The sequence below is a fragment of the Haliotis cracherodii genome, unplaced genomic scaffold, assembly GCF_022045235.1.
Source record: "Haliotis cracherodii isolate W230 unplaced genomic scaffold, xgHalCrac1.p SCAF_7, whole genome shotgun sequence".
NCBI classification, from domain to species: Eukaryota; Metazoa; Mollusca; class Gastropoda; order Lepetellida; family Haliotidae; genus Haliotis; species Haliotis cracherodii.
This window is the reverse complement of record NW_027266330.1, coordinates 39596293-39609192: the sequence shown is the minus strand read 5'-3', so window position 1 is coordinate 39609192 and position 12900 is coordinate 39596293. Positions and strand designations below refer to the sequence as shown.

At 40.2% G+C, this 12900-nt stretch overlaps 1 protein-coding gene across 1 annotated transcript in view; it reads left to right on the top strand.

Annotated features, from left to right (window-relative positions):
* The window catches only part of LOC139447095 (filamin-A-like), a 113844-nt gene that overhangs the window by 30499 nt on the left and 70445 nt on the right, over positions 1-12900 (top strand). Inside the window, exons 4-12 of the mRNA XM_071228256.1 lie at positions 3294-3510; positions 4928-5027; positions 6726-6913; positions 7125-7277; positions 7730-7858; positions 8354-8483; positions 9095-9232; positions 9432-9605; positions 10880-11026. Coding sequence (XP_071084357.1) covers positions 3294-3510; positions 4928-5027; positions 6726-6913; positions 7125-7277; positions 7730-7858; positions 8354-8483; positions 9095-9232; positions 9432-9605; positions 10880-11026 — 1376 coding nt within the window. The remainder of the gene's footprint in view (positions 1-3293; positions 3511-4927; positions 5028-6725; positions 6914-7124; positions 7278-7729; positions 7859-8353; positions 8484-9094; positions 9233-9431; positions 9606-10879; positions 11027-12900) is intronic.

Sequence of the window (12900 nt, the reverse complement as noted above, 5' to 3'; positions counted from 1 at the left end):
AGGTTAAGAACACCAAAAAGAAGTGTGGTGTGAAACAAGGTAGTCCGAATGCTAAAATAAGACAAACTTGTTAAGCATGGGGCAGATTGGAGTGGATCAAATATGACACGAGATTTCTGTTGGCTTATCCAATCACCTGTTTGCTGCCAAATTGGACATACGAGCTGGCGAGGCATACCTGGAAAATGTCAACACAGAGAGCAAATACAAGAGCTTGCTGTGTAGCCCCTTAAATGTTGTAGGCCATTGCAGAGGAATTAGTCGGGATTTCAAGGAGCGAGCTAAATAACAACCAGTGTTTGCAAGTTTAGAACGGTTAACAGGGATTGAGATGTTTATGTTTTGTTTTTAAATATTCACGAGGTTGATGATTGTCTCCAAGCAGGAAATAATCTTTCTTAAAAAAATCTAAAATATTTTGTTAGATCCTCCAAAAAAATAATATAAATTTCACTGGTCTTACAAATTAGCATATTTAAGCTTGTTGAGAAATGCAATGTGTTTTTAATGTAGTTTACAAGTATGATAAGAAAACGTATAGGAATTTGTTGGCATGGAAACAAAGGGTGTGTCACTTGAATGATGACAGTATCTTCAACAGTTTTATAAATATTTCTTTTCATACTGTATACTGGAGTTCTTGTCATTTCGCTGATTTCAAAAATTAAAATGTTTTAACAGTTTGAATTTAGTTCTGCTGGTTGAATAATGTTGTCATATCCTTAAAGTTGAATTCCTCACATGTTGTGCCCGGAGGAAGATGGTAGGTGGACAGACTTGTAATAAATTCAACTCAGAAACTTGATAGTTTTCATATTGTAGATTTGACTGGGTTGCAGTCACAGTAGACGTTGACAACTGTTTGATGAGAAAACACTGTTTCAGAGCAATAAGGTGTGCGTTGGTGACAAATGTTTACCTGTGAGATTTCGGTTAAGACACGGTGTAATTGAGTAGTATTTGCAATATACGCCCTGTTGGTCTGTCATAGCTGTATGTGTACATGAGGTATGGCGTATATTGACAACACCGCGGGTCATACGTGCTAGCGGCTTCAGGCTGGCTAGTGAATGCATGAACAGTGTGTTGTGTGATTGAAATATACATGCTGTGTACCTGTATTGAAATGTACGAGGGTGTAAAGATGAAAGTGAAAGCACCACACAGAAGCCTGTGAGGGTGAAATATACGACATATTGGGATAGCTGTACGTTCGGCTGCCTTAGACACAAAGCAGGTGTACTTGATATGATATTCAAACATGCACCTTTTAGAACAACTTATCAGGCGTAGACTGAACTAACTTGCACCATCAGCTGATGAAAGTGTTAATAATTGTACTTCATTGGAAGCAAAGAATTATATTTAAAAATTGATTTTTGAAAAAAATATTTGATAAATCTGTCTCTTTGGAATTTATTTTACTGAACAGGAATGTTTTTGTCTATCTTTCTTTAAGAAAGATTTATTTAGGAAATATTCACAGGCCTCCCCTGAGGCTATAGTTAGAGGTGCTTATAGTTTCATAGTTACTTTCTCAGTCACTGCGAGAACCACAATACATGTCGGAAATGACTGGCCATGATCATGATGAGAAATACTCAAAACATACGCAAGTCATGTGATGAACAATTTCACTCAAAACACTCATGAAACATACAGACATACATTACAAACATTAACTAAATACCTTAATTTTATTGAAATCATCATAGATGCTGTCAAGCAAGTGACTGCTTCTTCAATCCCATCCCGACCCCAACACATGCTACCGCCCCCCATACACATCCCACCCCACCCGACCCCACACAACTGTCATTACTCAAAGCATACTGAAAACATCATCAGAAACACACATGAAACTGTGACACATAAATCAGATGTACAATAAAAAAACTGCTTTCAATACACATGGGAACATAGGTCAAACATACTCAACACCTACATAAGATATTCACCACACAACTGACTCTGACAAACATACAGCCTGAGTCAGACATAAAACATCTTCATAAAGCTCACCACCTGATGTATACAAAGTGTACCTATGGCTGCTGCCAGACACACATTTAGGAGGGGAAATTAAACTCTCATCCCCTGGAATCCTCAATCACGATATTTAAATTAAGCTTTGGAATGTAGACTGACATACTATGTAGGTATGTATGAGAACACACCTGGAGTTGAAATATGACTTATACCACTGCCTTTCACCTGGAAATATAGAATCCTACTTGTTTGCATGTGCAAGTAAATCTCCTTTAGCTTGGCCTCCTGTCAGTCTGTAACTAAAGGTTTTACTACATGTATTTGTTGTTGCTAAAAAGCTTGTTTAGACATTAAGGATTGGTGTAAGACTGTGATTACTTTGTGCAAGTGGAATTAATTTTCACAACCTCTGAAGTCATCCAATCCCTTAAGCGTTAGATAATTCTCACTACATTGCCCATTCATTTCACTGCACCAAACCTAATTAAACTCATTGCAACCAATATTGTAAACACATTGCAACCATTATTGTAAACACATTGCAACCATTATTGTAAACACACTGCTACCATTAATGTAAACACATTGCAACCATTAATGTAAACACATTGCAACCATTATTGTAAACACATTGCTACCATTAATGTAAACTCATTGCTACCATTAATGTAAACACATTGCTACCATTATTGTTAACACATTTCAACCAATATTGTAAACACATTGCAATCAGTAAACACATTGCAATCAGTAAACACATTGCAATCAGTAAACACATTGCAACCATTATTATAAACACATTGCAACCAATATTGTAACACATAATTTGCTACCATTAATGTAAACACATTTCAACCATTATTGTAAACACATTGCAACCAATATTGTAAACATGGTAAACACATTGCAACCATTATTATAAACACATTGCAACCAATATTGTAAACACATTGCTACCATTAATGTAAACACATTGCTACCAATATTGTGAACACATTCCAACCATTATTATAAACACATTGCAACCAATATTGTAACACATAATTTGCTACCATTAATGTAAACACATTGCTACCAATATTGTGAACACATTTCAACCATTATTGTAAACACATTGCAACAAATATTGTGACCAAATTGCAACCGTTAATGTTAACACATTTCAACTGATATTGTATACAGATTGCAACCAATATTGGAAACACATTGCAAGCAATAATGTAACATTGCAATCAGTAAACACATTTTTATTGTAAACACATTGCAACCAATATTATAAACACATTGCAACCATAATGTTTCAGACTGGACAACTGTCGCAATGCCATGATGATCGCCAAGGATAAGTTTGACATCCCTCTGGTCGTCCGCCCTGAAGACCTGTCATCCCCTCACCTGGATGACCTGTCCGGCATGACATATCTCTCCTACTTCATGAACGTCGACTCTCCTGGTTACACAGCCACACTTCGCAACGTCAACGCTGTCAATACACAGGGTGGCAGAATCAATGATTTCACTGTAAGTAGATGGGAACTCACTTGATCAAATTGATCTTTGACTGGAATGAATTTTTCTTCTTTTGACATGACTGCTTTGAGTCTGCTTACTTGATGATGGTTTGATGTTTTATTGCTTGTATGTAGATGCTTCTCTAGTGGTAGTGGGCGCATGGATGGCCCCGTTGTCTTAACGGTGCAGCATTAAGCTTTGAAGAGTTTTGTCCCTTAGACGTGCCAGAATCCTGTGATTGTGGGTTTAAATCACCAGGATTCACCTTATGATTCTCGGTCTGTCAGTGGTAAACAGCCAAGACCTCTAGTCACGTGTTTGATTATTTCAAATAATATAATCCTCGTGCACTTGTCAGTGATTGTTCTGGACATTGCATGATAATGTCATTGAGGTTCTTAGACTTAATGTTTTCATGGTCTGGTTGAATGTTTTGATTATATTAACAATAATCTCAACATTATTACTTGATCCAAATGTTAGGAGCTCTTGGTATTATTGATGTAGAGGTGACTTTGTAAGAGTGAATATTATCCTACTCTATTTTTTATCCCGGGGATGAAATTCTCTAGTGTCAGGATGATTCTCCGTAGTGAATTTGAACCCATAACAGTGTGTTTAATCCTATCCTATACTATACTCTAAAGTAAAACTTCAGCCAGGATAATATTTAGGTAAGATATAATCCTTGCTTACAACTGCACCTGTATGATGTCTCCTGTACTGTGATATTGCTGCCATAGTTTCTCCCAATACGTTCACCTGCATGCACAGTGTCACTAGTTTCTTGGTTATTTATAGTCTGTCTAACAGACCCTGATACAAATATATCAAATACAGCCCTTGCAAGTCTATAGTGTTTGGCAAGTCTAGATTACTGCAGTATCTGAAAATGAAGAGAGTCTCTGGGCTCCTTTTAATTTATATTTTTTTAAAGATAATTTATCAACTGGTTTTTTTCTGTACGATGTGTTCATATCAGAGACTAGATGTTAGTCTAGGTTATTTAGATCAGGTGAGTGAGTGAGGGAGTTGGGTTTAATGCCGCTTCTAACAGTATTCCAGTTATATCACGGTGTGTCAGCTTAATGTGGGAGGAAAGCCCGAAGTGATGCAGGTCAGACGTTTACCACTTCGGTGAAACCACGAGCACGGGTATGGTGCTGACAAACCTAGAAACATGATCTGGGCGAACTGGGATTCGAACCCACAATCATAGGCTTCTGGCATGCCCAAGGGGCGTAACTCTGCCCAGCGAATCGCGACGCCTTAGACGACTGGGCCACCCGTGCCCCCTATTTAGATAAGGAGTAGAATTACATGGGTATAATGGTGAATGTCTTTTTGTCTGTGTTGATGATAAAAGTGTCCTTAAGTTTAGATGTGTTTGATTGTGTGTAATGTACATCTGCTTTAATGTCCTCAGAGCAGCTGGAATGATGGAAGCCACCTGTGCAATTTGGTGAAGTCTCTTGGACAGAGCCCTGGTGCCCTCACACCCAGCAATGTAGACAACATACAGAGAGGTAAGACGATAGACATGTGCTGTGTGACAGCTGCTGCAATATACGCCCCGGGGACAGGCTGACCGAGACAACTATGTGCAATTTACATCATTCTCACGTCTGTAGCCCTTTGGAGGTCACCCTTCTCTTTGAAACAGACATCTGACTTCAGTTACATGACTCCATCCTATAATCATGATATCATACTTGTCGTAAAACTGCCAGTCTGCTATGTCATGCTATATACAATGTATCTTCATGGAAACACATGAATATACACATGAAATATACATGAAATATACAATGTATCTTCATGGATACACATGAATATATACATGAAATATACATGAAACATACAATGTATCTTCATGGAAACACATGAATATACACATGAATATACACATGAAATATACAATGTATCTGCATGGATACACATGAATATATACATGAAATATACAATGTATCTTCATGGATACACATGAATATATACATGAAATATACAATGTATCTTCATGGATACACATGAATATATACATGAAATATACAATGTATCTTCATGGATACACATGAAATATACAATGTATCTTCATGGATACACATGAAATATACATGAAATATACAATGTAAGTTCATAGATTTATTTACACATGAAATATACAATGTATCATCATGGATACACACACACACATATACATGAAATATACTAAAGAAATGTGTTTTGGTGAATTTGTGGAATATTATTCTCTATTATCTCTTGTTCTCCATTTATTGGCTGTAATGGAACTTAGCAATATAGTGTCACATGAGAGAATTATTTCTAAAAATTAAAATGTCTTCGACAATTGTCATGACACATTGTAATATTGTTAGAACTGTTGGTTCAGTTGACATGTATATTACCGAAAAATCAACATATTTCTACATTTTCTCACAGAAAAAACTATAGACTATCGGTGGTTATATTGAGTAGTTCACTTGCAACATAGAATTAGAGACTATCTGACCCTCATGAATTACTCTCTTGCTAAGGCCTGCTGGGACACTCCTCTTGGCTTGTTATTCTCTAGAAATGTATTGACAGTTGTTTGACAAGTCATAACATTATTTGCCTTGTTAAAGCAAAAACTGTTCTGTCTACAACAAGGAAATGTCAATGTTTGTATTGAGAGTTTGAGAACTTCATACATTGTGACACCACAAGTTGTAGCCAAGTGTGATGCTCCGAATGTGACTCTTGTATATTTCTTGTATACTTCACCTCATGGCTGAAAGTGTCCGACTGACTCTTGTACATTTCTTGTATACTTCACCCCTTGGCTGTCAGTGTCCGACTGACTCTTGTATATTTCTTGTATACTTCACCTCAAGGCTGTCAGTGTCCGACTGACTCTTGTACATTTCTTGTATACTTCACGTCAAGGTTGAAAGAGTCTGACTGACTTTTGTACATTTCTTGTATACTTCACGTCAAGGCTGTCAGTGTCCGACTGACTCTTGTACATTTCTTGTATACTTCACCTCATGGCTGAAAGTGTCTGACTGACTATTGTAGATTTCGTGTATACTTCTCGTCAAGGCTGTCAGTGTCCGACTGACTCTTGTACATTTCTTGTATACTTCACCTCAAGGCTGTCAGTGTCCGACTGACTCGTGTATATTTAATCCCTTGGCTGTCAGTGTTGTCTGTCCCTATAACTGACTCTTTTATATTTCATGCAGGTATCGACTGTGGGCGGCGACTCGGCGTGGAACCCATCCTCTCCGCGAAGGAGATGTCTGACCCCGAGGTCGAGCACCTCGGCATCATGGCATACGCTGCATACTTCACCCATCTCAAGCCAGTCAAGTCACTAGCAGACAAGGCTATCATAGATGGGAACTTCAGCAATGTCTATGTTGGCCAAGAGGTGGGTTATGGTTATAGCAAACTGTTTTTGAAATAAAGTCATTTAATGTTTATGTATATCAGCATCAGTTCACTTCTTGCTAGAGTATCATCACCACAGGCCCTGATAACAAAGAGGAGGGACTCACTTATTTTTGAGACATTTAGTACTAGTTCTGGCAGTGGGCCTATACTCTCTGTATTGATGTTGATGATTCTCTATGTTTTGATAGAAAACCTTCCGTCTGAACATTGATGATGATGTTGCGGCTGGAGACTTCCGTGCCGAGGTCATTGGACCTGACTCCATCCCCCCTGTGAGGCTGAACTGGTCAGGGCGCACTGCCACAGGGTCATTCACCCCCTCAGAGATGGGGCAGCACAGGGTGAGTCCTTTTACCCCGGCTTATTCCCGGACAGAATCCCACGACATTTACCCCGGGCTTATTCCCGTCCAGAATCCCAGGACATTTACCCCTGGCTTATTCCCGGCCAGAATCACAGGACATTTACCCCGTGCTTATTCCCAGCCAGAAGCCCACGACATTTACCCCGGGCTTATTCCTGGCCAGAAGCCAATTACACTTACCCTGAGCTTATTGATGGGTGCTTAAGATAGTGATTGTGAATATCACAAAGAAATTATCAGTTTCCATCTCTGGACTAATTTTATTATTGTAAATTTTGCTAGTCATCATGGAATTGTGTTTGTTTATGATGGGAAAGCATCAAGCATTTTATTGAAAAATAAATGCTGGTATTTTTCATTATTTGGATTGTTGGCTATGTATGTATGTATGAGTTGTCTCCCTTTTCACCACTTCTATTCTCCTCTCAGCTGAACGTGTATTGTGTGAACGAGCCCCTTGCATCCTGCCCAATACCATTCAAGGTGTCATCAGACAGGTCAAAGGTCACCTTCCACCCAGTGGACAGTTGTCCCGTGGGTGTCATTACAGAATTGAAGGTAGGTGTTCATTTCATTTATATTCAATAGCATGGTAGACCAGTGTCTTTTGATTTGGGGTCCCTGATTCAAAATCTGTATGATTATTCCTGATAGTATTGCACACCACACCACACCACACCACACCACACCACACCACACCACACCACACCACACTACACGCCCTGCCACTCTTGCAGCACACTTAATTTTAAGAACATCATATAAAAGGCATCGCACACTCCCTGAATGTCTGTGCAAGTTATTGAGCTAATTTGATTGTTTGAAACAAAACTCAATCATTGAGTGGAGAAAATCAGAAATGCACAATTTGATGTCTGATTTCATTTCTTGTTAAATACAACATGTGGCAACCTAACTAATGATTCAAACAGACATAACTTTGCACCCCATATGACTGTATACATGGCAGTATGTATTATCTCCATCTATTGTCTTATGTGTCCAGTGTCGCCCTGTCCTCATCCTCATCCTCATCCTGTGTTCTGTTCCTAGGTGGACACATCGTCAGCAGGCCAGGGAGATATCCGTATGGAGGTGGAGACACCTAACGGCCGTTCCATGAACCTCCCCGTGGTCTACAGGCAGGGCATGTACACCGCCAACTTCACTCCTGCAGAAGTCGGTATGCACAGTTTCTATGTTACAGATTGGTTACAATTACATGTGCCAAGTATGGCAACATTGCAGAGGTTGACCATTTTGCTGCTGATTCCTTCAGGGTATAATCACGTTTGAATTTTGGGATATCTTTATGTCGTACCCAATAGGACCTGGGTCAGCATAGGCTTTTTGTAAGTGGCAACTAATTTGATTCAGGTGACTTGGTTCATTGCTTGTCATTGTTGTGCATGTCTACCACTTTGTCAGACCCTGACACCCGTGAAGATCCCGGTTAGAATTGGCCTTCAGCAACCCCGGCCATAAGAGGCAACTCGCTGACTTGGTTCATGCATGTCATCTTACCCCAATTGCGTGGATTGATGCTCATGATGTCAATCACTGGATTGTCTAGCCCAGACTCAATTATTTACAGACCGCTGTATTAAGCTGGAATATTTGCACTGAATATATGACTGAATGGTTAGAAAAACAAGGAAACAAATCTGTGATTTATTATCACATCAAGTTATTGGCATGCATCAGGAAGGAAGATATAAACTTCATTATTCACAAACTGTTTGAAGACCCTACGTGCACTTTCCATACTGTTATGTATGTTCTTGCAATCTGCAGGTGACCATCGAATATTTGTCAACTATGACAATGAGCAGATAAGTGGCAGTCCATTTGTGGTCAAGGCGTTTGACCCATCCAAGGTGAACGTGTTTGGCCTGGAGGGAGGTTCCGTGGGCCGAGCCCTCAGCTTCACAGGTGGGTACTTGTAGTTTTTTATTCTTACATTACATTGATGACATGACAAGAGCATCTGATGTGTATAAGAATATATATGGTTTAATCTAGTGTGTGGATCATCTGAATTGGACAACGTGATGTATGGTTTATCAACTGATGTGTATGAGATGATGTATGTTTCACAGCTGATGTGTATGAGATGATGTATGTTTCACAGCTGACAGCCAGACTGCCGGAGAGGGAGAGCTGTCAGTCAGTGTCATCCACAACGGAGTCACCATCCCCAGTCAGGTGATTGCCCGACAGAACGGGGTGCACAACGTGGACTTCACCCCCCAGGGCGCCGGAGTCTACCGGGTGCAGATGTACTACAATAATGTGGAGATCAGGGGTAAGGCTAGATCGGGGCTGAATCTACTTAGAAATGAAATATGTTGCTGGGGAAAAGTTTTAACAGTTGCCACTTGTGCAAACTTAGTGAATATGAAGGGCTTTACTGGCAGTGTGGAAATGAAAATGTTACAGTGTCAAGATATCCCCTGATGTTACAGGGTCACCATATCCCCTGATGTTACAGGGTCACCACATCCCCTGATGTTACAGGGTCACCATATCCCCTGATGTTACAGGGTCACCACATCCCCTGATGTTACAGGGTTACCATATCCCCTGATGTTACAGGGTTACCATATCCCCATGATGTTACAGGGTCACCACATCCCCTGATGTTACAGGGTCACCACATCCCATGATGTTACAGGGTCACCATATCCCATGATGTTACAGGGTCACCACATCCCCTGATGTTACAGGGTCACCCCCCCCCCCCCCCCCCCTGATGTTACAGGGTCACCACATCCCCTGATGTTACAGGGTTACCATATCCCCTGATGTTACAGGGTTACCATATCCCCATGATGTTACAGGGTGACCCTATCCCTTTGATGTTACATGTTACAGGGTGACCCTATCCCCTGATGTTACATGTTACAGGGTGACCCTATCCCCTTGATGTTACATGTTACAGGGTTACCATATCCCCTGATGTTACATGTTACAGGGTGACCACATCCCCTGATGTTACATGTTACAGGGTGACCACATCCCCTGATGTTACATGTTACAGGGTTACCATATCCCCTGATGTTACATGTTACAGGGTGACCACATCCCCTGATGTTACATGTTACAGGGTGACTCTATCCCCTGATGTTACATGTTACAGGGTGACCCTATCCCCTTGATGTTACATGTTACAGGCTTACCATATCCCCTGATGTTACATGTTACAGGGTGACCACTTCCCCTGATGTTACATGTTACAGGGTCACCATATCCCCTGATGTTACATGTTGCAGGGTGACCACATCCCCTGATGTTACATGTTACAGGGTGACCCTATCCCCTTGATGTTACATGTTACAGGGTTACCATATCCCCTGATGTTACATGTTACAGGGTGACCCTATCCCCTTGATGTTACATGTTACAGGGTCACCATATCCCCTGATGTTACATGTTACAGGGTCACCATATCCCCTGATGTTAAATATCACAGGGTCACCATATCCCCTGATGTTACAGGGTGATCCTATCACCTTAATGTTGCAAAGTCACCATACATCCTTGATGTTACAGGGTCACCATTTCCCCTTGATGTTACAGGGTCCCCCTACACTCTGGAGATTGTGGACTCCAGCATGGTCAGTGTGTCCGGCGATGGTCTTAGCCTCGTCCCAGTCAACAAGACAGCCAGCTTCAATGTCCAGACCCGTGGTGCCGGTGGCGGCAATGTCAGCGTTGACATCACCTGTGAGTACCTACATGGTGGAGCACAGCCAGTTATCGTAACATCAGGATAAATGGATAAAACATTAAATTATAGAAAAAAATGTATGTATGTTTTTAATTTATAGAAGTGGGTAAGTAATATCATAAAGTCTCACCTTGACATTTGTCTTCATTTGAAATTCTACCTTTGTTTTGATATGTTTTGAATTTGAATATTTCACATAGCATCTGTCACTGGTCAGTACTTCATCAGCAAAAAAAGTAATTTCTTTGCAGTGTTCAAAATTAAGCATGAAAGACTTCTTGTTGCAGTGTTAATGTTAAAAGTAAAACAGTTGGGGTCCCTAGATTTAAATACCATAAGCACCAAGCTTATTCCAATTACCTCCTTGTGGTGCCTAGTAACAGACAACTGATGTTGGACCCATACTGGCAAGAACTGCATTGTCATATCTGATGTTTCTGTTAGCAACATACTTACTATATGCAGGAATTCTGCTGCTTGGCATTGACACGTGACGGATGCTGACATGAATGTGTATCATCCTGTGTATATTGCATGTTGCACGTTACCTAACTTACCTGCACTAACGACCTGCATGCTCCCTGCAATCTCTAACCTCTCACCTGCAACCCCTAGAAACTTGTGCAGTCCTATCTACGGTGCATGTGCAATGCATGTCCGTCTCCCTGGATGCAGTTGATGTAAGTTACATATCACTACGGTGATGTGTGTTGTACGCTAGACGCTCCATGTGGCTCGGTATGATTGACGGCTGGTGTGGCTCGAGTACACAATGAAATGTAGCATGATTGACAGGTGCATCACACTGCATGTCCATAGTCCTTGTGCTTCATGTGTGTGCTGACTGACAGCTATAGACATGTGTACATAGCAGATGGCTTAGGGGAGGATATGATAGACAAGGTGTGTTGGGTAGACATCAGTTACCTGTATGATATAGACATAGGTAGGTATTGCTGTTGGGTTAGCATCCTGGGTGTTGTTTTGAGTGATATCGCTTGTATATAGCAAATGGACATGATATATATGTAAATATACATGCAGCAGTTTTAGTGTGTGTAGAAAAACACTATACTGGTAAATGTATGAAAATGTATGATGATGTGATTTTTAAGTTGTGAAAACTTCGTGTGAGTATAATACATAATTTTGTGTATTTGCTATGGTTATTAAATGTCATGTATTCTCATCACTATTCCATATTTCCATCACTCATAAATCATGTGGAGACCCCTGTTACATGACTTGTGAATAGTTACACAGAGCAATATGTATGCAGAGATTTGTAATGTTTCCTTCATGTGAGAAGGGGCTTGTATGAGTACACGCCAAGGAAATACGAGCCGTCCATCCATATCTGTGGTCTTCCTCTGAATCTACACTCACAGCTGTGATGAAGCACGCACATGTCAACACCAGGCAGCCAAGTGGAGACACAAGATTGAAGATAACAGAAACTAACAAGAAGAAGACACAAGTTGTATTTTCTCATAGAAATGGAGATGAAACACCACTCACAGCTGTCAAAGATCTATATGTAAATTATTTAAATTACCAGGAGGAAAGCTGTTGTATATTGCACACGGTGGTGTATGCCATATGTTTGGTCATCCATGATATGTTTTATTTCAGTTAATGTTTAATCTGATATGTTGAAAATATTTCATATTTCTCCAGAAATGAAATGTTTCATAATTATGAGAACAATTGAAAGACCGTAGATTCCATTCCTACCAGTCTGCATGATGAAAGATCCGTTTTCTTCTTTAAACTATAGCTTACCTAAGCTTTAGTAATATTTTTTTAGTACCATTCGATAACCATTTCCATATAAGAGTGTGACATGTATCCACAGCTTCCAATTGGCTCA